Below are 27241 nucleotides of genomic sequence, written 5' to 3'. Positions count from 1 at the left end.
TTATACATCAACTGTTTGATTTAACCATCTGCAGTGGCACATGAGCCAAACTTACCTTCTCTCTCATTTCTGAGGTCCAAAGTTGTATTTTACAGTATAGCTGCTAAACTATTAGCCTCAGCCTGCAAGAAGACACCCTCACCCCCAGGGCCTGGAAACCATCAAGATCCTGGAACTCACAAAGCCACATCTCTCTTCAGCCTACCTGTCTCAAAAACACCCATGATTTTCTTTCCAGGGTCAGGCAGAAAAATCTGCTGGAGGGGCCGGGCATGGTGGCTCATGCCTATAATCCGAGCACTCTGGGAGGCCAAGGCGGGCGGATCACCAGAGGTCGGGAGTTCAAGACCAGCCTAGCAATGTGGAAAAGCCCTGTCTCCACTAAAAATACAAAAATAATCAGGTGTGATGGCACGTGCCTGTAATCTCAGCTACTCGGGAAGCTGGGACAGGAGAATCGCTTCAACCCGGGAGATGGAGGTTGCAGTGAGCCAAGATCACGCCACTGTCCAGCCTGGGCAACAAAGAGCAAAACTCTGTCTCAAAAAAAAAAAAAAAAAAAAAAAAAAATCTGCTGGAGGAGAACCAGCTGCTGTGCCAGGTATTAATGTAGACCCCTCAGCTCCAAGTCCATCCTTTTTACTGGCCCTGCAGAAACAGTGCTGGGCCCTTAGCAGGCTCCTCCTCCATGATGCTGCGTGTCATCAGCAGAGGGAGCCGTGGAGCAAACACAGCAGGAAGAGGTTTGCCTCCTGGTTCTGACCACTCTCTGCAGGGCCCTCTAACACACGCAGCCTCCCTAGCCCCCACTCTAGGGAGCATCCTGCCCACTGTAGCCAGAACCAGGGGCTTCCCCGACCCCATTCGGGTAGCTGTTCTCTAGGGGGTGACTCTGCCACGCATCCTGCAACAGAATAGCTTTCCTGGCAGCCAGGAGGCAGGTTCCCCACAAGCCCTGACAGCACGGTGGTGTCCCCACCACCCGGTTTGCAGCTGCTGCAGACCTCAGCCTTGGGTAGCAGTGGCTGCAGCTAGGGGGCTCTGCCCGGGCCCTGGGTGGCGGCTGCTCCTGTGGCTGCTATCCCTATGCTCTGCAGAGTTCTTTTCACTCATCCCAACCAGTGCCTCATTACTCCCATAGCCTGTGGCAGTCATTATTTTTCTTTCCCTAATGATTTTAAAAATTTTTTGTTTGTTTGTATTACCTTTTTTTATAGGCAGGGTCTGACTCTATCGCTCAGGCTGAAGTGCAGTGGTGCAACCACAGTTCACTGCAGCCTCAACCTCCCAAGCTCATGGGATCCTCCTGCCTCAGCCTCCCAAAGCACTGGGATTTCAGCCCACACCCAGTCCATTCTTTGTATTAAACTTTCCTTGTTCAAATTACTGTGTGGCTCTCCTTTCCTGATTGGAGACTAATACAGGTCTATTTTTTTTTAGACGGAGTCTCACTCTGTCGCCCAGGCTGGAGTGCGGTGGTGTAATCTCGGCTCACCGCAAGCTCCGCCTCCCGGGTTCACGCCATTCTCCTGCCTCAGCTTCCCAAGTAGCTGGGACTACAGGCGCCCGCCACCACGCCTGGCTTATTTTTTGTATTTTTAGTAGAGACTGGGTTTCACCGTGTTAGTCAGGATAGTCTCGATCTCCTGACCTCGTGATCCGCCACCTTGGTCTCCCAAAGTGCTAGGATTACAGGCATGAGCCACCGCACCCAGGCTGAATACAAATCTAATTTTATCCTATTATTGTTGAGACTCCCTAGAACTAATAAGACAGGACAGACTCATCGTTCAGTTTACCTACTGAACGTTCAGTTTACCTCTCAGGGCCTGGACTGGCAGACCAGCAACAGCGTTTGTAATTTGAAAATATACCTCCAGGCAGGCCAGGCACAGTGGCTCAGCCTGTAATCCCAGCACTCTGGGAGGTTGAAGCGGGAGGATCACGAGGTCCGGAGATTGAGACACAGTGAAACCCTGTCTCCACTAAAAATACAAAAATTAGCCGGGTGCAGTGGCAGGCACCTGTAGTCCCAGCTACTTGGGAGGCTGAGACAGGAGAATCGCCTGAATCCGGGAGACAGAGGTTACAGTGAGCAGAGATCGCACCACTGCACTCCAGCCTGGGCAACAAAGCGAGACTCTGTCTCAAAAAAAAGAAAAAAGAAAATATACCTCCATGTAAAGCACACTTCTTAGTTTCTACAAAATGAAATGTATTTAGAGGCTCCAGGATACCTGGAAAATGCAATAGCTGTTGGCCTGTTCTGAGGTGACTGGACATCATATCCGATATCAAAGCTTCCAGAGGTGGTCTGGACTAATCACCTCTTGTCACCCACAAAGCATGACCAAATAAGCTTACTTTTGGGCAAGTCCATGGAAACTAAAAGGCAAGATTCAGATCTCCTCCACTGAGGGTTCTGGGGAGAATGTTCTCACTGGCAGCTGTGTGCCCTGATTGTGTTGAACTGAATAGCATATTAACCACTTGGCAGAGTCTTTTTTTTTGGAGTCAGAGTCTGGCTCTGTCGCCCAGGTTGGAGTGCAGTGGCACAATTTTGGCTCACTGCAGCCTCAACTTCCTGGGTTCAAGTGAACCTCCCATCTCAGCCTCCCAAGTAGCTGGAACTACAGGCGTGCACCACCACTCCTGGCTAATTTTTATATTTTTAGTAGAGACAGGGTTTCACCATGTTGGCCAGGCTGGTCTCAAACTCCTGGCCTCAAATGATCTGCCTGCCTCAGGCTCCCAAAATGCTAGGATTACAGACGTGAGTCACTGCGCCTGGCCCGCTTCGTAGAGTCTTAGGAAAAGGGGTGGCAGAACCTGGACGTGAGGCTCCACAGGACTTGCTGGTTGTACTTAGCTACATCCTAGTCCCTTCTCTAACCCACAAAGCCCAGCAGGGGTGACCACGGCCATCCTGGAGCTAGTTCTCAATGTGGGAAAAAATCCCTTCTATGTCAAAAATCTTCAGAGAATGAGACGAGACCTGAGTCTTCAGGCTTTACTTTCACATACGGAGATGATATGCTTGCACTCAACTTACCGGTGGGTGCGAGGGCAAGTCTCTGCGTGGGAAGAACAAATCACCCCTCCCCAGGCAGGATGAGCCATCGTCACCGAGCCCTGAACCCTCAGCTGAACAAATACAGCAGGCGAAAACCGATTTCCCCTCAAACAGAGGCTAGCGGATCTTTGGAATCACCGGATTCTGGATGGCCTCCAGTCTCCCAGGAAGGCCCTCTTCAAAGAGCACTTCTGCTTTCTCATCAGTGCTGCCAAGACCCCCTGATGCTCCAGAATGGCCATCAGTGCCGGGCCTCACCGGCATCCTCTCCACCTGAATGGGCACTGGCTGGAGGCCCTGTGTTTCACAGCATTTCATGGAACCTAAGAAGAGTTAAGTGCCCTGGAAATGGAACTAGAGGCAGGACAGAAGCCTCAACAAGGCTGTGAGCAGTGAGCACCCACCAGCAAGGATGGGTTGGCCTTGGCAGAAGCCCCCTGGGGGCAGGGACAGAAGCAGGCCCAAGACAGTAAGCAGTTTCACAAAGACCTCTAAACATGCTAGAACCATAACGGTAGCTCACCTTTCCGCCACCTTTACAAACCCTCCCAACAGGCCAGGGCTCGTTTTTCGGGAAGCCATCCCGGATTGCCAGCATGAGCCTGCATGCTCACTCACCTCTTCTGCTAGGCTAGGGCTGCTGTGGAAAGCTCCAAAGGGGCCCATTTCTTCACCAGACCCTCCTCGAGGGCTGTCCACCCAGGGGCTTCCCCATGGGCTTTACTGCAGGCGAAATCAACACAGCTGCCTAATAGGCACGTCAATAAGTGCAAACCACCCAAAACTGTCTTCTGTAACTGGGGGTTAGACACGAGGCCAGCCACAGAAGCTCCCCTGCCGAGACACAGTCAGCTCCCTTACAGGCTCACTGTGAGTACACAAAACTCCACTGAAACAAACAATCCTGAAAGCTGTTTACACACATTTGTTCTTAAAGACCAAATCTTTTAACTTTCCCAATTCTGTCTCATGAGCTCAATGAAAGAAATCTTTTAGTAAAATGCAGAAAGAATCCTCTTTCACACACAGGACAGACAGCACAGCTTGCAAAGACTGATCACTTTCTCCACCAACACAAGCGCTGGCCTGAGCTGCGCATGCAGGGGAGGAGGCGGGGCGCCGGCGGCCCGCGGCGTGCAGGGGAGGAGGCGGGGCCCCGGCGGCCCGCGGCGTGCAGGGGAGGAGGCGGGGCCCCGGCGGCCCGCGGCGTGCAGGGGAGGAGGCGGGGCCCCAGGGAGAGTCCCGCTGGCCTCGCGGCAACCAGGCCAGGCCTCAGGAAGCACCGGAGTCACGTCAGGCCCTCAACGGGGCTGTGGGTATCGGGAGTCCCCCACACCCTGGGAACAGACAGCAAGGCCAGGCGCTCGTCAGTTACCTATTCATTTCAAGATCACTCAGGCGGGCGGAAAGATCCTCAAGGCGGTTGATTTGTTTGTGGCACTGGCTACAGTAAAACTCAAACGCCTCATCAGTGAGGATGCTGTGCAGCTTTGCGGCAAGAGGGTCAGTGCTAGAGAGACAGAAGCATCCGTTCAGGAGAGGATGGGGACCCGTGGGGTCATCTGGGACTCCGCACAAGGGGCTGAGGGGGACAGGACGGGACATGGTGTGGAACAAAAGCACGTGGAGAATGAGCTGTGCAATGTTCTGGCTCTTGCCTTTAGACCGCAGTGAGCCCACACCCCTCAGCTGCCTCCAGGAGCCCCGGACAGGCACCAGCTCGAGCATCAGGGGTCCCCGCACACACCTGCTCCTCTGGGTCAGGTGCCCAGAAGAAAGCAGGGGCAGCCTGAGAGCTTCCTTGCAAAGCAAAAGCCCTTCTTTAAAAAGAAGGTAAAAAAACCACACTGCTTTCTCTTTTGCCAAAAACACATCAACGTGATAGCAAACCATATCTCCAGGTAAACTTTACTTACTGTACTATATTTATGATTACTCCAAAAATCACCTCTAGCAAAAACTATGCATGAATGATAAATCTACAATAGTTTTCTGATTTTTAAGATGTGCATTAAAGCCGGGCATGGTGGCTCATGCTTGTAATTCCAGCACTTTGGGGGGGCTGAGGTGGGTGGATCGCTTGAGCTCAGGTGTTTGAGACCAGCCTAGGCAACATGGTGAAACCCTGTTTCTACAAAAAATACAAAAATTAGTCAGGTGTAGTAGCTCACACCTGTAGTCCCAGCTATTCAGGAAGCTGAGGAAGGTTGAGGCTGCAGTGAGCCATGATGGCACCACTCCAGCCTGGGCAATAAAGTGAGATCCTGTCTCAAAAAAAAAAAAAAACCCAAAAAACCGACCTGCGTTAAAACTCAGTGTTCTGTATCGTGGTGGTGCTAGCTAACCTCCCTGTGACTTCACCTCCAAGGGCTTCTGGGGCACTGGCAGGGGGTGCTGTGTCTGCGACGCGAAGGCAGAGGAGCAAAGGCAGCCTCATCTTGGGCACTGGGACCCACAGGCTGTGGAAGCTCAAGTAAAGAAAGGTGAAAAGTGAAACATACAATGTAGCATAGATGACACTTGAAACAGGTAACAATGAAAACACTGCACAGGAGACAGGGAGGAACTACACAGGTAGGAAGAGGTGATTACCAAGCCCAGAGACACAAGTTTAGAAACGCCCAGTCCTCTGGCCCTTGTCTTGACACCACCACCCGCTGGGAGAGGACAGTGCCGAAGACAAGCACACTGCCTCCGAGGACGCCTGCGACGCCTCACTCACGCACAGCTCTCCCAGGACGCTCGCCGGGACCAACCAGCACACGGGACATCCGTGCAGGGTCCCCACACCCAGGGCTGATGGGTGGCTTCAGGGAGGGCACATGGGAAAAAAAAGGAGGGGGACCCTATGGACAGATGAGCTGCTCAGCTCAAGGGATGGCCCCTCCTGCACCGCCCTCCACCCAGGTTCCCTGGGCCTCGGTAACAGCGGGCAGGTGGCGGGCAAGGGAAGACTCGTGGCTGCTTAAAGAGACTCGGCCTTGAATGCTGGCAAAGATGGACAACAAGAACCTAGCAGCAAAGGGGAGAAGGGATTGAAGTAACAACCCCATCAGCCAGGCGAGGGTCTCCCTGAACTCAGGAGCGTCCTCGAGGGACTGACTCCCACGCGGGAGCCCTAAGCCCTCAGACGTGCGTACCCAGACCCCATGTTTGGATCCAAGCCAAGAGGACTCTGGACGTTTGTGAGTAGGCATCTCACCCACTGCGTGTCATGCTTCTATTTATTTAGTCACAGCTTTCCAGTTGGGATGTCAGATATTTACAAGGAAATGAATCTGAAGACTCACTTGTGATCTTGAGGCCTCCCTCAAAAGCCTGCACAGCCCACCATGTGATCCATGGCCCACAGCTAAGGAGCCTGCAAGCCGAGTGTCCAAACACAGCTCTGTGCCACATGATTCTGCTGAAGCCTCAGAAATGCAGTGATCTGGGGATGTAGCTGGATAAGAGGGACTTCACCCAGCTTTCCTAAATCCAGGTATAAATTTTAAATTTTTGAATATGGTTTACTTAATCACATTACATCAAGGAAAGCAAGTTCTCTCTTACCAACATACGAACCAAAAAGGGAAACTTCCTATAATCAACCACGGGAAGAAGAGGGAGGAGGGTGTGCTGGTGCAAGGTGTCATTACCTGGGCGTGAGGAAAGCGGGGTCGCTGCAGCCGAGCTGCCCGTTGCACAGGGTCTCTGGGGACAGCTCTGCCTCACTGCCTTCACCATAGTCCTCAAAGTGCTCCTCACCCCCAATCACCGTGATGACAGACTGGCCATGGGGGTGAGACCTACAAAGTAAAACAGAAATGATGTCTTCTGACTGAAGGCCATAGGCATCCCCAAGCTGAGGGTGTGGAAGGTGCTTTCCACAGGGTGTGCTACAAGCCACACGTGAGTCCTGGGAGTCACGTTTAAAAAAAAACAAAAGGCCAGGTGCGGTGGCTCACACCTGTAATCCCAGCACTTTGGGAGGCCGAGGCAGGTGGATCATGAGGTCAGGAGATCGAGACCATCCTGGCTAACACAGTGAAACGCTGTCTCTATAAAAATATAAAAAATTAGCCAGGCTTGGTAGCGGGCGCCTGTAGTCCCAGCTACTCGAGTGGCTGAGGCAGAAGAATGGCATGAACCCAGGAGGCAGGGCTTGCAATGAGCCGAGATGGCGCTGCTGCATTCCAGACTGGGCAACGAGTGAGACTCGTCTCAAAAAAAAAAAAAAGGTGGGCTGGGTGCGATGGCTCACACCTGTAATCCCAACACTTTGGGAGGCCAAGGCGAGCAGATGGCTTGAGCTCAGGAGTTTGAGACCAGCCCGGGCAACAGAGGGAGGCCTCAACTGCAAAAAAAAATTTCTAAATCAGCCAGGTGTGGAAGCACACGCCTGTAGTCCCAGGTACTCGGGAGGCTGAAGTGGGAAGGTTGCTTGAGCCTGGGAGGTCGAGGCTACAGTGAGCGGTGATGATGCCACTGCACTCCAGCCTGGGTGACAGAGCAAGGCCCTGTCTCAAAAAAAAAAAAAACAAGTAAAGAAACAGTTTTTTTTTCTTTTTCTTTTTTTGAGATGGAGTCTTGCTGTGTCGCCCAGGCTGGAGTCTATGGAGCGATCTCAGCTCACTGCAAGCTCCGCCTCCAGGGTTCATGCCATTCTCCTGCTTCAGTCTCCAAGCAGCTGGGACCACAGGCGCCCGCCACCACACACGGATAATTTTTTGTATTTTTAGTAGAGACGGGGTTTCACTGTGTTAGTCAAGATGGTCTCGATCTCCTCACCTCGTGATCTGCCCGCCTTGGCCTCCCGAAGTGCTGGGATGACAGGTGTGAGCCACTGCGCCCGGCCCAAATATATTTTAATAAAACATTTTACTTAGCCCAACATGCAGTCGTTTCAAACACTCCAGCCTCTTCACTCTCCTCACTCTGCAGCAAGTGTGTCCTCCCACATCACGAGTCCCGCAGCCCCACACGGGACAGCGCAGGTCCACACAGACAAACATCTGGGTTCAAGCACCTTCACCTCTTCTCTAGGGAGCTGCTGTCCTCACGCAACCACTGGGCGATGGAATTCAAACTTGTACTTTAATCTAAAACTTAACAGCAAATCGCAACGGGGAAAAGGAAGGGGTTTCCAAGTACCCGTTCTCCTTCTGAAGAGAGTGACTCCCCCACAGCCAAGTTCTGGAAAACACAGTGGCTGGAGGCAACGGGAAACAGCTGTGCCTCCAGCGGCTCCTGTGCTCCAGCGCTCCCCACTCCCACCCTTCCCCAGAACTCCTCAGGAGAACCTGCCGTGCAGGCCAGGTGCTGCTTTGTTCCAGGAAAGAAAGGGGCCTGGGAGAGTGAGGCGACTCCTCGTGCCCAGGAGAAGGGGGCAGAGTCAGGAGGACCATGTACTCTGCTCTGTCCAGACCTGCTGTGCTCAGCCGTGAGAAGTTCCAGTTTCACACCCACAGAAATGCCCACCACGCACCACTCCTGGGACAGCTCAGGATGAATCCCATGGCCTTAAATACGCAGGCTTTCAGTAAAAATGATACAGAAACCAAACCAGGGCCGGGCACGGTGGCTCACGCCTGTAATCCCAGCACTTTGGGAGGCCGAGGCGGGCGGATCACGAGGTCAGGAGATCTATACCATTCTGGCTAACACGGTGAAACCCCGTCTCTACTAAAAAGACAAAAAATTAGCCGGGCATAGTGGCAGGCGCATGTAGTCCCAGCTACCCAGGAGGCTGAGACAGGAGAATCACTTGAACCCGGGAGGCAGAGCTTGCAGTGAGCCAAGATCGCACCACTGCACTCCAGCCTGGGCAACAGAGCGAGACAGGGTCTCAAAAAAAAAAAAAAAAAAAAAAAAAAAAAGAGGCCAGGCGTGGTGGCTCACGCCTGTAATCCCAACACTTTGGGAGGCCGAGACGGGAGGATCGCAAGGTCAGGAGATTGAGGTCATCCTGGCTAAGAAGGTGAAACCCCTGGCCGGGCGCGGTGGCGCAAGCCTGTAATCCCAGCACTTTGGGAGGCCGAGACGGGCGGATCACGAGGTCGGGAGATCGAGACCATCCTGGTTAACATGGTGAAACCCCGTTTCTACTAAAAATACAAAAAACTAGCCGGGCGAGGTTGTGGGCGCCTGTAGTCCCAGCTACTCGGGAGGCTGAGGCAGGAGAATGGCGGGAACCCGGGAGGCGGAGCTTGCAGTGAGCTGAGATCCGGCCACTGCACTCCAGCCTGGGCGACAGAGCGAGACTCCGTCTCAAAAAAAAAAAAAGAAGGTGAAACCCCGTCTCTACTAAAAATACAAAAAAAAATTAGCCGGGCGCAGTGGTGGGCGCCTGTAGTCCCAGCTACTAGGGAGGCTGAGGCAGGAGAATAGCGTGAACTCGCGAGGTGGAGCTTGCAGTGAGCTGAGATTGCACCACTGCACTCCAGCCTGGGTGACAGAGCGAGACTCCATCTCAAAAAAAAAAAAAGGAAAAGAAAAACGAAAAAGAAACCAAAACCGGGAGGCGTGCACCACTTCATAGCCTCCCGATAGGGTCTTCAACTTGGTCTGCCTGTCTGCATCAGTCCCCTTCCTACACAGTGACAGGCAGGCGTGGCTCCCTTCCACAGCCACCATCTAAAATTAGGCTACGTTACAGGAAGACTCTATTTTCTGTTTCTTATGATTGGGTGCTTGTTTTACCAACAGGCTCAGATACTGTGACAGAAAACTGCCCTCTGAGGGGAGGAGAATCAGCAAGAGGAAAACACACACTGGTCCATCAGCCAGGAGGCCCTTCCCCCTCCCCGGGCCACTGTGGTGAAACCTGCTACTCCCTCAGAAGCAATGACGAGGGGCTCAGCACCCCTCCCCACCCCATCTCCTCCTCTCCTCAGCACAGCTTTTCCTGATGCGTGACGGGAACAGAGAAGGCCCACATGCAAGGTCATGCTGGGGACCAAGAGGCCCACGCTGCATGGCAGAGGCTGTATAAACCAGACGGTCTGCACGCAGATGCCCAACGCGCTTTCCATGCCAGGTCCACAGAAGATGGGTAACACTAGCTAGTAATCAGATCCGGTCACAAATGAGCTTTTCAAAATATGTGTCCCCTAAAAGAGTTATATATATATATATTTTTGAGACAGAGTGTCGCTCTGTCGCCCAGGCTGAAATGCAGTGGTGCAGTCTCGACTCACTGCAAACTCTGACTCTCTGGATTCAAGCGACTCTCCTGCCTCAGCCTGCCGAGTAGCTGGGATTACAGGCGCATGCCACCATGCCCAGCTAGTTATTTTTAGTAGAGACAGGGTTTTACCACGTTGGCCAGGCTGGTCTCAAACTCCTGACCTTGTGATCCACCTGCCTCAGCCCCACAAAGAGCTGGAATTATAGGAATGAGACACCACGCCCCACCAAGAGTTATACTGCTTAAAAACTAGTGAGAAAATAAATGCCTGTAATCCCAGCACTTTGGGAGGTCAAGGAGGGCGGATCACTTGAGGCTGGCAGTTTGAGGTCAGCCGGGCCAATATGGCGAAACCCTGTCTCTACCAAAAATACAAAAAAATTAGCCAGGCGTGGTGGCGGGCGCCAGTAGTCCCAATAATCAGGAGGCTAAGGCAAGAGAATCACTTGAATCCGGGAGGCAGAGATTGCAGTGACCCAAGATTGTGTCACTGCCCTGCAGCCTGGGCGACACAGCAAGACTGTCTCAAAAGAAAACATAACAAAAAAATTATATAGCGATCACAGATATGAATATGAAGGTAAAACAATAACAATTTTAAAGGAAAGCATAAGTAAACATCATAGTGACTGTGTAGTAAGCAAAGATTTATTGAGTGGGACACAAAAGTGCTAATAAACATAAAAGAAAAATGGATTAACTCAACTATAGCAAAATTTAAAACATCTGTTCTGGTCCAGGGCGGTGGCTCACGCCCGTAATCCCAGCACTTTGGGAGGCCAATGCGGGTGGATCACAAGGTCAGGAGTTCAAGACCAGCCTGGCCAAGATGCTGAAACCCCATCTCTACCAAAACTATAAAAATTAGCCGGGCGCCGTGGCAGGCACCTGTAATCCCAGCTACTTGGGAGACTGAGGCAGGAGAATCACTTGAGCCCGGGAGGCAGAGGTTGCAGTGGGCCAAGATGGCACCACTGCACTCCAGCCTGGGCAACAGAGCGAGACTCTGTATTGGAAAACAAAAATAAAAACAAAAATCTGTGCCTCAAAAGGTGAAAAGGAGACCCAGAGAGAGGACAAAGGATCTGTGATACACACACCCCATATGGGACTCATATCTAAAGGACTCCTATAATCAGTGAGAAAAAGACTGAGGACCCAACAGACCGGGGCAGGCCAACTCTGCCAATCCTGCCACGGCCCATTTCTGAAAATTGTTTCACGGGAACACAGCCGTGCTCGCTGACCCACGTGCCTTTGGCTGCTTCTGCAGCACAACAGCAGAGGTGAGCAGTTGCCACGGGGGCCATGTGGCCTGCAACTCTTTTAGAGAAAAAGTCTGCAGACCCCTCCTGTGATCAGCAAGCAGGCAGAAGAGCTCCCAACCCTAATGAAAGGTGCACACCTTGTTAGTCACCCGGGAAGCGCAAGTGAAGCCGTGTCTGCACGCCTCGCACAAGGCGAGCAGGAGAGCAGACACGGCCGTGTGCTGCTGAGGTCAGGCAGCCCAGGGGCCACAGATGCTGGAAGCAGGTGACCCTGCAGCCCCTGCAGGAACTTCCAAGGCTGAAGGGACGTGCTCCCGATGACCATCCTGCTCAGGGCCATACCATGCTCCCAAAGACAAGGAACTCCTATAGCAGCTTCACCCTCAAAACCAAAAATGGTAAACTACCCACTGCCGTCAACAGGAGAATAAATTTTAAAGTCACAGCATGTTCTTGCAATAGAATAATAAAAGTAAACAATTTACAGTGAAGCACAAAAATAGGGCTGAATACGGCCAGATGCAGTGGCTCACACCTGTAATCCCAACACTTTGGGAGGCCGAGGCGGGCGGATCACCAGGTCAGGAGTTTGAGACCAGCCTGACCAACATGGTGAAACCCCGTCTCTACTAAAAAATATAAAAATTAGCCAGGCCTGGTAGGGTGCACCTGTAATCCCAGCTACCCAGGAGGCTGAGTCAGGAGAATCGCTGGAACTCGGAAGGCAGAGGCTGCAGTGAGCTGAGATCGCACCACTGCACTCCAGCCTGGGCAACAGAGCAAGACTTCGTCTCAAAAAAAAAAAAAAAAGGGCTAAATCCACAAGCACAACAGCAAGTGGAAGAAGCCAGGCAAAGGAAGGACCTCGCCGTGTGGGGAACTTAAGGAAGATGCGGGGCCGGTGGAGAGCTGGCTGCTGTCAGGGGCCTGGGAGGACCTGAGAAAAGGGCCGTGGGAATGGTCAGTTTGAAAAACCTGCTGGCTCTGCACTTACAACATGGGCATGCACTTGTGGGTATATTATGTTGGCAAAAAGACTTAAACTCTGTAAAATATTTGAAGAGGTTTATTCTGAGCCAAATAAGAGTGACTAACAGCCCGTGATGCTGCCCTAGGAAGCCCTGAGAGCACATGTCCAAGACGATCACGCTACAGCCTGGTTTATACATCTTGGGGAGACATAAGATATCAACCCTACATGCAAGATGCTGGTTCAGTCAGGAAACACGGGACAACTCTAAGTGGGGGACAGGAGGGCTTCCAGGTCATAAGCAGATGCCAAGATCTTCTGATTGTCAACTGTTTGAAAGAGTTATTCTCTAAAGACTTGGAATCAATAGCAAGGAATGCCTCCGCTTAAGATAAGGGGCTATGGAGACCAAGGCTTTATCAAGCAGATGAGGCCTCCAGACAGCAGGCAGCAGACCTGAGAAGGTGCCAGACTCCAAGTTCATTCCCTCCTGCATCAGGGAAAAGACCTGGGAAGGGAGGAGATTCTCTACAGGGTGCAGACTTTCCCCACAAGAGACAGTCCTATAGGACCATTCTGAAATATGTCAAATAAATAGATATTTTGGGGTAAAATACTTGGATTTCTTTCAGGGCCTGCCACCTGTCTTGTGATGCTGCACTAGAGTCAGACTGGAATGTGGTGTGCTGTGGCTGCTATAAAAAGTCCACCTTTGTCAGTCTCTGTTTAATGTGAATGCTGGTCAGCTGGGCCTGAATTCCAAAGGGAGGGGCCTAATGAGGCCTGCCTGACCTCCCTAACGATGGCCTGAACTAGATTTTCAGGTTGGCTGAGCAATGTCTGAGGCTGAGAGAGGGGTCCATCAGTTGGTTGGGGGGCTGAGAATTTAATTTTTGCTTCACAATTACACTTAAGCATGCTGAGCGGGCTTTCCAGTAGCAGGGGCAACACTGAAAGCACTGATTCAGGTCCACGTGAGCCACCGGACACCTCCCTGATCTGACCTTCTCCCAGACTCTGGCCTTCCCTCTACTCCAGCCCCAACTAGCTCGAAATACAGGGGGCTACAGAAATCCTGAGGGTGGGGGACAGGTGGGGAGAGAACATGGCCTCCACAGGGGTGCTGCAAAGGTGAATGGGTTCCAAAACCCTGCTGAGACATCTACTTCTCCTATAAGTTCTCTCTCTACAGCTAAAGATGTTGAGCAACACTGGAAACCACAGGAAACTCAGCTGGAACAGGGAGACCGCTCGGGCAAGGTGGGCAAGGTGATGTGGGCTCATCCCAGGAAGGTCAGGAGCTACTGCAGGGCCAAGCCCCACCCCCATGTAATGGATACTAGCCAGCACGCACTCCTCCAAGATCCCAGTCTGCCCATTAGACACCTCCACAGGTGCCACATCCCAAAGGCCTCTCCAGGAGGCTGGTGGCGGGGTACAGACCTGCCCGGGAGCAGCAGCAGGGCACCATGGTCGGGCTCCTCCATGGCGTCCAGGCACTCGGAGGGCACTGCCGAGCCGCCGGCACTGTCTGCGTCCCCTTCAGGTTGCAGCTCAGGGTGCACCAGGGTGCTGGTGTCCTCGTCCGTGAAGGTCTCACACTCACTGTAGGTGCTCTCGGAGCCCATGTACGCGCTGTCCGTCACCTCGTTGGCCTAGGAGAGAGTGCGCCAGCAGTCAGCAGGCACCAGCTGGGAAGGGAACTGCCAACGCCCCACACCTCACTGCTGCAAGGCCCTGGAGAGGGCAGTGTGGAGGGAGGGGTCGGACGCTGAAGTCCCAACCGTCTCTAAACAGGGACATTACTTATAAAACACAATTCAGGCCGGGCGCAGTGACTCACGCCTGTAATCCCAGGACTTTGGGAGGCTCCGGTGGGTGGATCCCTTGAACCCAGGAGCTCAAGACCAGCCTGGCCAACAAAGTGAAACCTGTCTCTACCAAAAATACAAAAATTAGCCAGGTGTGGTGGCACCTGCCTGTAAGTCCCAGCTACTGCAGAGGCTGATGGAGGAGCTTGCTTTTTGATTTTTGGGGTTTTTTTTTTTTTTTTTTGGAGACCGGGTCTCACTCTGTCACCCAGACTGGAGCGTAGTGGCATGATCTCAGCTCACTGCAACATACGAGTCCTGTGTTCAAGTGATTCTCCTGCCTCAGCCTTCCGAGTAGCTGGGAAGACAAGCATGCACCATCATGCCTAAGTTTTGTACTTTTAGTAGAGATGGGGTTTCACCATGTTGGCCAGGATGGTCTCAAATTCCTGACCTCAGGTGATCCACCCACCTGAGCCTTCCAAAGTGCTAGGATTACAGGAGTGAGCCACCATGCCCAGCCAGGAGGACCATTTCAGCCCAAAAGGTCGAGGCTGCAGTGAGCTGTGATCACACCACTGTACTCCAACCTGAGTGATAGAGACCCATCTCAAAAAAATTAATTAATTAAAAATAAACATAATGGCTGGCCGCAGTGGCTCACACTTATAATCCCAGCACTTTGGGAGGCCGAGGCAGAAGGATCAACTGAGGTCAGGAGTTCAAGACCGGCCTGACCAACATGGAGAAACCCCGTCTCTACTAAAAATACAAAATTAGCCGGGCATGGTGGTGAATGCCTGTAATCCCAGCTACTCAGGAGGCTGAGTATTGCTTGAACGAGAATTGCTTGAACCAGGGAGGCAGATGTTGTGGTGAGCTGAGATCACGCCACTGCACTCGAGCCTGGGCAACAAGAGCAAAACTCTGTCTCCAAAAAAAAAAATAATTACATTAAAATAAATAAATATAGGCGGGCATGGTGGCTCACGCCTGTAATCCCAGCACTTTGGTAGGCTGAGGCAGACGGATCACAAGGTCAGGAGTTCAAGACCAGTCTGGCCAAAACGATGAAACCCCATCTCTACTAAAAATACAAAAACTAGCCAGGCGTGGTGGCAAGTGCCTGCAGTCCCAGCTACTCATGAGGCTGAGGCAGGAGAATCGGTTGAACCCAGGAGGTGGAGGTTGCAGTGAACCGAGATTGTGTCACTGTACTCCAGCCTGGGCGACAGAGCGAGACTCTGTCTCAAAAATAAATAAATAAATAAATAAATAAATAAAATGTAATTAGCCAAGTGTGGTGGCACGTGCCTGTAATCCCAGCTACTCAGGAGGCTGAAGCAGAACGGCTTGAACCTGGGAGGCAGAGGTTGCAGTGAGCCGAGATTGCGCCATTAAACTCCAGCCTGGGCGATACAGTGAGCCTCTATTTCAAAAATGAAAATAAAATGAGTAAAACACAAATCATCTTTTTTTTTTTTTTTTTTTTTTTTTTTTTTTTTTTTTTTTTGAGACAGAGTTTCACTCTTACTGCCCAGGCGGGAGTGCAGTGGCACAATCTCCACTCACTGCAACCTACACCTCCCAGGTTGAAAAGATTCTCCTGCCTCAGGCTCCTGAGTAGCTGGGATTACAGGCGTGCACCACCACGCCTGGCTAATTTTTGGGTTTTTAGTAGAGATAGGGTTTCACCATGTTGGCCAGGCTGGTCTGGAACTCCTGACCTCAGGTGATCCACCTGCGTCGGCCTCCCAAAGTGCTGGGATCACAGGCGTGAGCCACCGTGCCCGGCCAAATTCAACATTTTTTTAAATGAAAAATAGGTACATGTCTGAAAGCAGAAAACAAGGCACTCTGAGTAATTTTGATTGTTGTTTGAGCTAGTGTCTCTCTGTGCCGCCCAGGCTGGAGTGCAACAGTGTAACCTCAGCTTACTGCAGCCTTCATCTCCTGGGCTCAATCTATCCTCCCACCTCAGCCTCCTGAGTGGCTGGGACCACAGGCAGAAGCCACCATGCCTAATTTTTTGAAATTCTGTCGAGATGGCATTTTGCCATATTTTCCAGGCTGGTCTTGAACTGTGCTCAAGTGATCCACCAGCCTTGGCCTCTCGAAGTGCTAGGACTACAGGTGTGAGCTACTGAGGCTGGCAGAGTCATTTTTTTTCTTTTTACTTTAATAAAATAGACAGGATCTAGCGGTAGCTGGGAATTACCGGTGCCACCACACCTGGCTCAGTTCTTTGTTTATTTGTTTAATTTTGAATCAGGGTCTCACTCTGTTGCCCAGGCTGGTCTCCCACTCCTCACCTCAAGTGATCCTCCACACTGCTCAGATGACAGGCATGAGCCATCGCAACCAATTGTTTTTACTGCTGTGTTTCTTGGTTTTTGGTTTTCTGGGATAGAGTCTCACTCTGACACCCAGGCTGGAGTGCAGTAGTGCAATCTCGGCTCACGGCAGCTTCAAACTCCTGGGCTCAAGCAATCCTCCTGCCTCAGCCTCCTGAGTAGCTGGGACTATAGGTGCGAGCCACCACCCCCGGCTAATTTTTGTATTTTTTGTAGAGATGGGGTTTTGCCACATTGCTCAAGCTAGTCCCAAACTCCTGAGCTCAAGTGATCTATCTGCCTGCCTTAGCCTCCCAAAGTGCTGGGATTACAGGCATAAGCCACCACACCCAACTTGTTTTTACTCTTAAGTGTCTAGCACCTAACATAGGACCAGGCATAGGTAGATAGTAAATATTTATGAATTGTACAAATGAACATAAAACTAAAGAACTATTAAACAGAACATTTTATTTTTTTCTTTTTCTAATTGTTTTTGTTTTTTGAGATAGGATCTCACTTTGTCACCCAGGCTGGAATGCAGTGGCACCATCTCAGCTCACTGCAACCTTTGCCTCCCAGGTTCAAGTGATTCTTGTGTCTCAGCCACCCAAGTAGCTGGGATTACAGGCATGCACCACTGTGCCCAGCTAATTTTTGTATTTTTTGTAGAGATGAGGTTTTGCTATGTTGCCCAGGCTGGTCTTGAACTCCTGGCCTCGAGAGATCTGCCCACCTCAGCCTCCCAAAGTGCTGGGATTACAGGCGTGACCCACCATGCCCAGCCAACATTTTCAATTTATAATTTCAACCTTAATGAAAATGAAATTGCTGGTTAGGAAAAGTGGCCAACATTTCATGCTCAGAAGACTCTGAGGTTAACAATTTGCAAATAAACAAGATCTCAGAAAAGCTGCAGTCCCAGCAGAAAAAGATGCCCTTTGCACTCTGGTTCTAGTATCGTAAGAAACAGACAAAGTGGCTGGGTGCGGTGGTTAATGCCTATAATCCCAACACTTTGGGAGGCCAAAGCAGGTGGATCACAAGGTCAGGAGTTCGAGACTAGCCTGGCCAATATGGTAAAACCCTGTCTCTGCTGAAAACACAAAAATTAGCCGGGTGTGGTGGCGTGCGCCTGTAGTCCCAGCTACTCAGGAGGCTGAGACAGGAGAATTGTTTGAACCCAGGAGGCAGAGGTTTCAGTGAGCCAAGAACATGCCACTGCACTCCAGCCTGGCAACAGAGCGAGACTCCGTCTCAAAAAAAAAAAAAAAAGTAGACAAAGTGTGCTAAGACCTGCAAGGGCTACCAGAGGGTCCCACCCCAGGCTGCACCCACCTGAGCCTCACTGAAGAGACATGAAGGGCTAGGCCGAGCTGCCAGGAGCCTGGCGTGCTTGCAGGAGGCCCCAGTTCCATCTTTGGCCCCTTTATTAAAAGCCATGTGACCTCAGACGCATGACTCAACCACTTGGAGCCCTGCTGCAAACGGGGTTATAAATTCTCGTCTCACAAGGTAGCCACCTTGTGGCACCAAGAAAGACAACCCAGGAAGGTGCTTTCCAAAGCACAGAAACAGGGTGCAAGTGTCACTGGTGGGTGGAAAATCCCTGCCAGCTGCTTCTAGAGCCATGAGGGAACAGGGAGTGCTGTGGAGTGTACTTACTCTGGGTGTCCAATTATGGGACTTACACTTCCAGGGGAAAATCCAATCTCCCCTAGGATCTAAGGAAGTAATTCATAAAAACTAAGTCATTCCTCAAAAGCATCCCCTGTAAAATCCAGAACCAGGAGAGCACTGTAAGAGACTCCAGCTCTCATGTTACTCACCGTCCCCAGGCAGCTCCGGCTCCTGCAGGAAGGCAGGGCCCAGGGTCCACTCAGGACAGGGCTGGCCTGTGCTGGGCCTGCAGGACGCCAGGCAGGAAAAGGCGGGAGTGGCCAGAAAAGCAGGCAGGCCCAGGATGTCTGTCAGAGGCTGGGTCTGTGGGGAAGGCATGACCGGGCGGGATGCGAAGCCCAGCGCACAGGTCCGAGATGGTTTGAGGGCAGCTGCCAGCTACCCCAACAGGACTGCACACTCACAGGGGCCACACTGCCCCAGAGTTGTCAGCGACAAAGACTCACCCCAGAGGCACCAGGAAGACCTGCCGTCGACTCTGAAAAGTGTGGTTATTACAACATCACGTTCAGTGGTTCAGTATGTAGCCTAAAATTTCTTTTTTCTTTTTTTTTTGATAGAGTCTCGCTCTTGTCGCCGAGGCTGGAGTACAGTGGCATGATCCCGGCTCACTGCAACCTCTGCCTCCCAGGTCCAATTGATTCTCCTGCCTCAGCCTCCCAAGTAGCAGGGATTACAGGCGCCTGCCACAACGCCTAATTTTTTTTTTTTTTTGAGACGGAGTCTTGCTCTGTCACCCAGGCTGGAGTACAGTGCAGTGGCGCAATTTCGGCTCACTGCAACCTCCACCTCCCAGGTTCAAGCGATTCTGTCTCAGCCTCCTGAGTAGCTGGGATTACAGGCAGGAGTCACCACATCCAGCTAATTTTTGTATTTTTAGTAGAGACAGGGTTTCACCATGTTGGTCAACCTGGTCTCGAACTCCTGACTTCGTGATCTGCCCACCTTGGCCTCCCAAAGTGCTGGGATTACAGGCATGAGCCACCATGCCCAGCTTAAAATTTCTTTCTTTTTCTTTTTTTTTTTTTTTTTTGAGACAGAGTCTTGCTCTGTCACCCAGGCTGGAATGCAGTGGTGCAATCTCAGCTCACTGCAAACTCCACCTCCTGGGTTCAAGCAATTCTCTTGCCTCAGCCTCCCAAAGTGCTGGGATTACAGGCATGAGCCACCGCACCTGACCTTGGACCAGCTTTTAAAAAGCCAACGGACTGGTACTTCTGACGGATGCCCGATGCCCTTCCCTAGACAGAGTGGACCCTGAGTCCCCAACAAGAAGCTTGACGTTTCTAAGAACAAACCCACACTTTCTCTCAAACAGCTCATGGAGCCCTGAGCAGAGCGTCTGTCCTCCTAGGAAGGGAGGGAGGTCGGGCAGTGGGGCCTACTTATTTCACCGAGTTCCTATCAGACCTGTAGCTGAGGAAGATGCCCCTGCAGGAAAAGCCAGTGCCTCCTTAGAGGCACCTGTACTTCCTTAGAGCTTAGAAAGGATGGTTTGGAATGGAAATAATTCTCCACAGACACAGGAATAACGAGGCAGACGCTGCACAAACTCGGACTCCCTGCCAAGCCTAGGACTCACACACTCCGTTCTGGGCCCACCTTCACCTCCTCATTTCTAAAGTAAGCCTGAGGGCCGGACACAGTGGCTCACGTCTGTAATCTCAACACTTTGGGAGGCCAAGGTGGGTGAATCACTTGAGGCCAGGAGTTCAAGACCAATCTGGTCAACATGGTGAAACCCCGTTTCTACTAAAAATACAAAAATTAGCTGGGTGTGGTGGCAGGCGCCTGTAATCCCAGCTACTCAGGAGGCTGAGGCACGGGAATCACCTAAACCTGAGAGGTGGAGGTTGCAGTGAGCCAAGATCGTACCACTGCATTCCAGCCTGGGTGACAGAGTGAGACTCCATCTCAAAAAAGAATTTAAAAAATAAAAAACGGGCCGGGCGCGGTGGCTCACGCCTGTAATCCCAGCACTTTGGGAGGCCGAGGCGGGCGGATCACAAGGTCAGGAGATCGAGACCACGGTGAAACCCCGTTTCTACTAAAAATACAAAAAATTAGCCGGGCGCGGTGGCGGGCGCCTGTAGTCCCAGCTACTCAGGAGGCTGAGGCAGGAGAATGGCGTGAACCCGGGAGGCGGAGCTTGCAGTGAGCTGAGATTGCGCCACTGCACTCCAGCCTGGGCGACAGAGCGAGACTCTGTCTCAAAAAAAAATAAAAATAAAAATAAAAGGCCGGGCGCGGTGGCTCAAGCCTGTAATTCCAGCACTTTGGGAGGCCGAGACGGGCGGATCACGAGGTCAGGAGATCGAGACCATCCTGGCTAACACCGTGAAACCCCGTCTCTACTAAAAATACAAAAAACTAGCCGGGCGAGGTGGCGGGCGCCTGTAGTCCCAGCTACTCGGGAGGCTGAGGCAGGAGAATGGCGTAAACCCGGGAGGCGGAGCTTGCAGTGAGCTGAGATCCGGCCACTGCACTCCAGCCTGGGCTACAGAGCAAGACTCCGTCTCAAAAAAAATAAATAAATAAAAAAATAATAAAATAAAATAAAATAAATAAATAAATAAAATAAATAAAAAACAAGGGCCGGGCGCGGTGGCTCAAGCCTGTAATCCCAGCACTTTGGGAGGCCGAGACGGGCGGATCACGAGGTCAGGAGATCGAGACCATCCTGGCTCGATCGAGACAGTGAAACCCCGTCTCTACTAAAAAATACAAAAAACTAGCTGGGAGAGGTGGCGGCGCCTGTAGTCCCAGCTACTCGGGAGGCTGAGGCAGGAGAATGGAGTGAACCCAGGAGGCGGAGCTTGCAGTGAGCCGAGATCGCGCCACTGCACTCCAGCCTGGGCGACAGAGCGAGACTCCGTCTCCAAAAAAATAAATAAATAAAAAATAAAAAACAAAAAATAAAGTAAGCCGGGCCTCCCTGCCATTGCAGAGTGGCTCCATGCACTGTAGATCCCACAGAGATGAACAGTTCCACTCCTCAGCGACTTTGGTCACTACACCCGCCCCTTTATTTGCTCTGGGGTTGCGGACGTCCACTTCCACGCCATCACCATTGACACTCAGAGCCCCTGGCTGGCTGGATGCCCTGGGGGTTCCGGAGAGCTCAGCTCACAGGAGCCGCCCGTACCTGCTCACTCCCAAATTGAGGCCTGCAGGTTGATTTCTGTGGTTCAAGGCCTCCCTGTATGGAGTTTTCCAGGGCAGCCATCATCTGCCTTTCCAGAGACAAAAACGTACCTCAGAGCACGGTGCCTGCTCACTCCCAGCCTCCTGGATAAAACGCAGTAACAGCTCACACCGGCCCCGGCAGTTTATCTGCCAGCCAGCCAGGACCTGGCCTTGCCCAGAAGCCATCGAGTCTATGCTACCAACTTTTTAACATTTTTACAAATTACCAATGTTCAGAGGAACTCAGTTGAAAATCAAAGTGCATGTTAGAAAACGTCGCTATGTCTAAACGTTACATTCACTAGTTAACACGTCCTCCACCCAAATCACCAGCGGGTAGAGAAAATCAATAACTTTCAGAGCCATCAATAACTCGAGTGGGGCCAACACTGTCCCCGTCACAGTTCCTTCTTCCCTGAGCCTTTCTCCACCACAGAAATAGGAACACTGGGCACAGTGCACACTACTGCCTCCTCTTACCCTCAGATGCTGGCCTGGGTGGCCTCACAGGCTGCGCCTGGCTCTGTACACAGCTTCCAGGAAGCGCATGCTGTTGGAGATGGGCTCTGGGCTCCCCATCGTGTCTCCGTCCCAACCGGGTCACTGGCTTTTCTCAAACAACGTCACCTTCCTACTTGCTTGTCATGCTGGGGTTTCTGCAAAGCCTGTGTGCTCACCAGGAGGCACACCACCACCTAGGAGAAAGTTTAACCTGCTCCCAGACACACTCTAATAACCCTCCTGCTGGTGCTGCCCAGGCAGCGGGAGGCAAAGTTCAGGAAGTGTCCTTGCTGGTTTAACAAACAGTTAGTTAGTCAGGGCTCAAAACAGAGTGGCTTTTGTTTTTGGCTTCCTAAGCTGATAATGGTTTGTACAAAAGACACATTTCCCCGTCATTTCACTAAGGCAGCTCTTTGCTCCAGACACCACCGGTAGTGGGAGAAGGAGGGAGGATGGGAGAGAGCACAGCCCGACGATTCTGGGAGATGTGCCTTACACTCCCTGACTTTCCCTTCGCTCTTCCAGAAACCCTGACAAACAGCACCACCCCCTGGGCTCCACCTGCTCAGATCCTCAGACATCACCATGCCCAGGAACTCAGCGGCACCACAGTCCATCCCCTTCCACTCCCCCCGCTTACTCAGACACCACAGCAGCAACTTTCCGTTACAAGCTGCCTGCCGAGAGGATCGTTGGGAAGACACTGCGAGCCACAGACCCACCAGCTCGGCCATGACTAACTGCACACTTCAGCCGACCACCACGGTGCGAGTTCCCAGTAAAAAGAAATGGGTCTGACTGGAACCATTCAGAATATCAATCAATTAAAGGTTTATTTGCCTGAATCACCAGTGGAGGGTCCCTGAATAGGGTATCTGGATGGAACACACATACTCCCCACTCATATCTTTATTAGACTTTTTTTTTAAAGATGATGTGATGTACAAGCTGTTTTTTAAAAGAGCAGTCTTTCCATAAGTTTCACAGTATCGAATTCCACTTTGTGGAAAATTATATCCCACCCTTAAAAAGCAAAGCAAGACATGGAGGAACTGTAACTGCACATTGACTAAGGGGAAGAAGCCCATCTGAAAAGGCTGCATGCCAGATGGTTCTAGCTCCGTGACGTTCTGGAAAAGGCAGAGCTGTGGAGACACTGAGGATCGGTGGTTGTGGGGGCTGGTATGGGGGATGAGCTGGCACCGAAACGACTCTGTGACACTATAATGCTGGACCTGTCATTCTACATTTGTCAAAACACAGAATATACACCACCAAGAGTGAACCCTAAACTATGGACTTCAGTTAATAATAATGTATCAGGCCAGGTGCAGTGGCTCACGCCTGTAATCCCAACACTTTAGGAGGCCAAGGTGGGTGGATCACTTGAACTCAGGAGTTTGAGACCAGTCTAGGCAACATGGTGAAACCCCATCTCTACAAAAAAAAAATACAAAAAATTAGCCAGGCGTGGTGGTTACTGGGTGTGGTCCCAGCCACTGGAGAGGCTGAGAAAGAAGGAACACTTGAGCACAGGAGGCTGAGGTTGCAGTGAGCCAAGATCAAGATCGTACCACTACACTCCAGCCTGGGTAATAGAGCAGATTGTCTCAAACAAAACAAAACAAATAATAATGTATCAGTATTTGGTCCCGGAATGCTCTACACTATGTTCCATTTTCTGTAAACCTAAAATTGCTCTAAAACATGAAGTATATTCATTTTTTTTAAGTAAAAAAACTTTCTTCCTGTGGGCGGCAAGCCACCCAGGTGCTGAGGCAAGAGACTGAGGGCACGAGCTGTTTTAGAAAAAACCACCGACCCTATGGGGCTAGACCTGCCCTTCCATTCTAAAAAAGAAATCAGAATCTAAAACTATGAGATTCACTCTGACACGTCAGGTTCCCACCCTTCTGAAGTGACCAGCGTGAGGCTCGGCCACGCCCTTCAGACCACACAGGCCTTTAAGGATAAAATGCATTGGTGCCTTCAGTGCCTCGAGTAATGTAACTCAAGGTATCCATGCCCAGGGCTGCCGTAACAAACTAACACAGACCACGGGGCTTGAAGAAACACCAGTTTATCCTTTCTCAGTTCTGGAGGCTGGAAGTCCAAAGCCAAGGTGTGAGCAGGGCTGGCTCCTGCCTAAGGCTCTCGGAGAGGACGCATCCTTGCCTCTGCTGGCTTCTGGGAGCCCCCGGAGTTCCCTGGCTCAGTCTCTGCCCCGTCTTCCTATTGCCTTCTCCCTGTGTGTCTCTCGTCTTCCAGGGATACCTGTCACTAGATTTAGGGCCCAAACCAGCATGATGTCATCTTGAGATCCTTAATGAACTACATCTACAAAGACCCTTTTTCCAAATAAGGTCACACCCACAGCTTCTGGGTGGATGTATCTTTTGAGAGGCCACTCTTCAGCCACTGCACCATACATAGGACATAAAAAATCAACAATGCCCTAACAAACATGAGAGGGGGATAAAAAGACAGACACAAGTGAGAAAGAGTGCCCAGGCACATGAACGCCCAGGAACACAGTTCCCCGGATGCTGCAGACCAAGGCCTCTGGGTTACCCTGCAGGACCTTGGGTGTCTCCTCGTGAAGAAGCCGGGTCCTTCTCAAGGCCCAGGAGCTGCCGTCTGCAGTCTTGGGGTCTCCCAGCATGTTCCACACACCGCAGCCATGTGAGAGGGCCCAACTCCAACTACACGCCCTCTCAGCCAGCACCTCACCGCTGCCTCATATGCAGAAAGGCACAGCCAAACGTGGGACCCACAGTGGGCACCCTGGCCCCGGAAGCTGCAGCCCAGCTGATAACCAGGACTCCGCTCTAAGGGAGGACCACTCCTGGGGTCTATGTGGGCAGAAGGGAAGCTGCCCACCTGAGGGTGACTAATCCCTGGGGCAGCTTCTTGGAGCAGGGAACGGAGTACAATCCCATGGCTCCCACTGTCCAGTGGCATCCAGAAGCAACTCAAAAACTACCCGGTGCCAGCCTCAGCTTTCGAGAAGTCAGGGCACAGAGGACTGACCTGAGAAGCTCAGGCCCCACTGGCCGGCAGCTCAGCCCTTCTGGTGCCTTTGCTCGGCATCAGGCTGACCAGGACTGGCGGCTGCCACCTCCACCTTCCCCGCGGTTCCCAAGGGCTCAGGTTCAACTTCATGCATTTTCTGCGGCAGCCACATGGCTCTCCTGGAATCCCACCCTCCAGACCGGTGGACACGGTTACCCTCTGTCCACCACGACTATGCTCGAAGACCCTCTCCCCAGCTATGTTGAGAACAAGGGACCCACAGTGACAGGAGACACCACGTCACTGTGACAACCCTGGCTGCATCTGGGAGCAGGGTGGAGGACAGCCAAGCAGGGGCAGGCGTTAGTCAGGCATCCCCAAACACAGAAAATCATCTGCAAGTTGACAAAAGGAATCCTCCCAAGCCCTCTGCTCCACCTGTGCCTGGAGCCTGGCAGCGGGTGGTCGTGACGTCACTGCCCACCCCACCTCTGCTGGCTGACAGGCCCTGGGGGAGGACTCCTGCCCAGGCTGAGAGGACGTGTGGGACAGACAACTGTGGGCCTCCTGTCACAGCCACACATCCCCACGGTGCACACAGGGCAGGAGGCCTCACGCCAGCTTCTACAGAAGACAGCCCGGGAGCAGGAGGCACAAGCCGCAGGGCATAAAGGAAGAGGTGGATGCCAGACTTGCCTCGTAGGTAACGAAGTCATCGAACTCATCCGGGCAGGCCAGGGGCTCCTCGTCTTGGGCAGAAGCGACGCCACCGTAGCACTGGCCATCGGGATCTGCAGGGAGAAGACCTCGTGCTCAGCACGTCACCCACAGCCACCCAGTGACAGGACCCCTGGTGGCCTCAGGGCTCCCAGGGAAGGAGGCCCCCAGGGACAGATGTGTGGGAGTTGGGGACCCTGCGGGGGTCAAGACAAGCAAGGGAGTGAATGTGAGAAATTCAGGGAGAGAAAACAGCCTTGTGGACGGGTCAGAGATGCATTCCCCATGGGAACAAGGCTTCTGGAGAGAATTCTGAGGAGGAGGTGCGGAGGTAGGAGGAAAACTTTTTATTTCTTAAAAGAAGCAGACAGCGCTGCAAAAAAAAAAAAAAAAAAAGAGAGAGCAAGATGTTGAGCTCTGTAAAACTGCTCATGGCCTTTAATAAATGTTAGGTACCACTCAGATTTTTTTTTTTTTTTTTTTTTTGAGACGGAGTCTCGCTCTGTCGCCCAGGCTGGAGTGCAGTGGTACAATCTCACTGCAAGCTCCGCCTCCCGGGTTCACGCCATTCTCCTGCCTTGGCCTCCCCAGTAGCTGTGACCACAGGCGCCCGCCGCCAAGCCCGGCTAATTTTTTGTATTTTTAGTAGAGACGGGGTTTCACTGTGTTAGCCAGGATGGTCTTGATCTCCTGACCTCATGATCCACCTGCCTCCGCCTCCCAAAACCAGATTTAAACCTTTAAAAACATTTACATGAGAAGGTGTAGGTATGATGAAATAATATGAAAACAGGCCGGGCGCGGTGGCTCACGCCTGTAATCCCAGCACTTTGGGAGGCCGAGGCGGGCGGATCACAAGGTCAGGAGATCAAGACCACGGTGAAACCCCGTCTCTACTAAAAATACAAAAAATTAGCCAGGCGCGGTTGTGGGCGCCTGTAGTCCCAGCTACTCGGGAGGCTGAGGCAGGAGAATGGCGGGAACCCGGGAGGCGGAGCTTGCAGTGAGCCGAGATCGCACCACTGCACTCCAGCCTGGGCAACAGCGTGAGACTCCGTCTCAAAAAAAAAAAAAAAAGAAATAATATGAAAACATCTTTTCCTGGGTGCTGGGCTCACGCGTAATTTTCATTTTCTTTTCTTTCTTTTTTTTTTTTTTTTTTTTTGCTTATCTTCTATAATCAGTGTTTTATGAGAAAAACTTTAAAGGAAAAGCTATCCTCTCGTGAGAAGCTATAATTCTTACGTTAGCTACAGTCATCACTTTGCAAACACAACCCATCCCGCAGCACCTGCCTCTCCTCCTGTAGGAAAAGGCAGTGGCTTCCAGCCTCTCAGTGATATTCACAGGTCAAAGCACCTTCCAGGGCCTGTGAGTGACAGAAGACACTTAGGTGTCCTCACACTGTCTCACTATTAATTCAACTACTTGCTTAAAATATACCAGCTACTTACAACATAGCAGTACTTACTCAATATCTTTAACACAATCTATTCTAATGTCAATCACTTATTTTAAAAGT

General features: G+C 51.7%; 1 protein-coding gene across 11 annotated transcripts in view; it reads right to left on the bottom strand.

Annotated features, from left to right (window-relative positions):
- The window catches only part of RAB11FIP3 (RAB11 family interacting protein 3), a 103128-nt gene that overhangs the window by 25445 nt on the left and 50442 nt on the right, over positions 1-27241 (bottom strand). For 4 of the 11 annotated variants that reach the window (XM_074028426.1, XM_065536664.1, XM_074028427.1 and 1 more), the window contains exons 1-3: positions 21970-22149; positions 13923-14134; positions 6712-6861 (exon numbers count right to left, since the gene is read on the bottom strand). In XM_074028426.1, coding sequence (XP_073884527.1) covers positions 6712-6861; positions 13923-14107 — 335 coding nt within the window. In that variant the 5' untranslated portion in view covers positions 14108-14134; positions 21970-22149. Of the gene's footprint in view, positions 1-4448; positions 4584-6711; positions 6862-13922; positions 14135-18452; positions 18505-21969; positions 22150-25698; positions 25794-27241 lie in introns of those variants that run through there. The other 7 variants (XM_074028423.1, XM_074028425.1, XM_074028424.1 and 4 more) reach the window with 5 other exon arrangements.

This window comes from Macaca fascicularis, chromosome 20 (genome assembly GCF_037993035.2).
Source record: "Macaca fascicularis isolate 582-1 chromosome 20, T2T-MFA8v1.1".
Classification (NCBI taxonomy): Eukaryota; Metazoa; Chordata; class Mammalia; order Primates; family Cercopithecidae; genus Macaca; species Macaca fascicularis.
The sequence above is the reverse complement of the archived record's forward strand: the minus strand, read 5'-3'. Positions and strand labels throughout refer to the sequence as shown.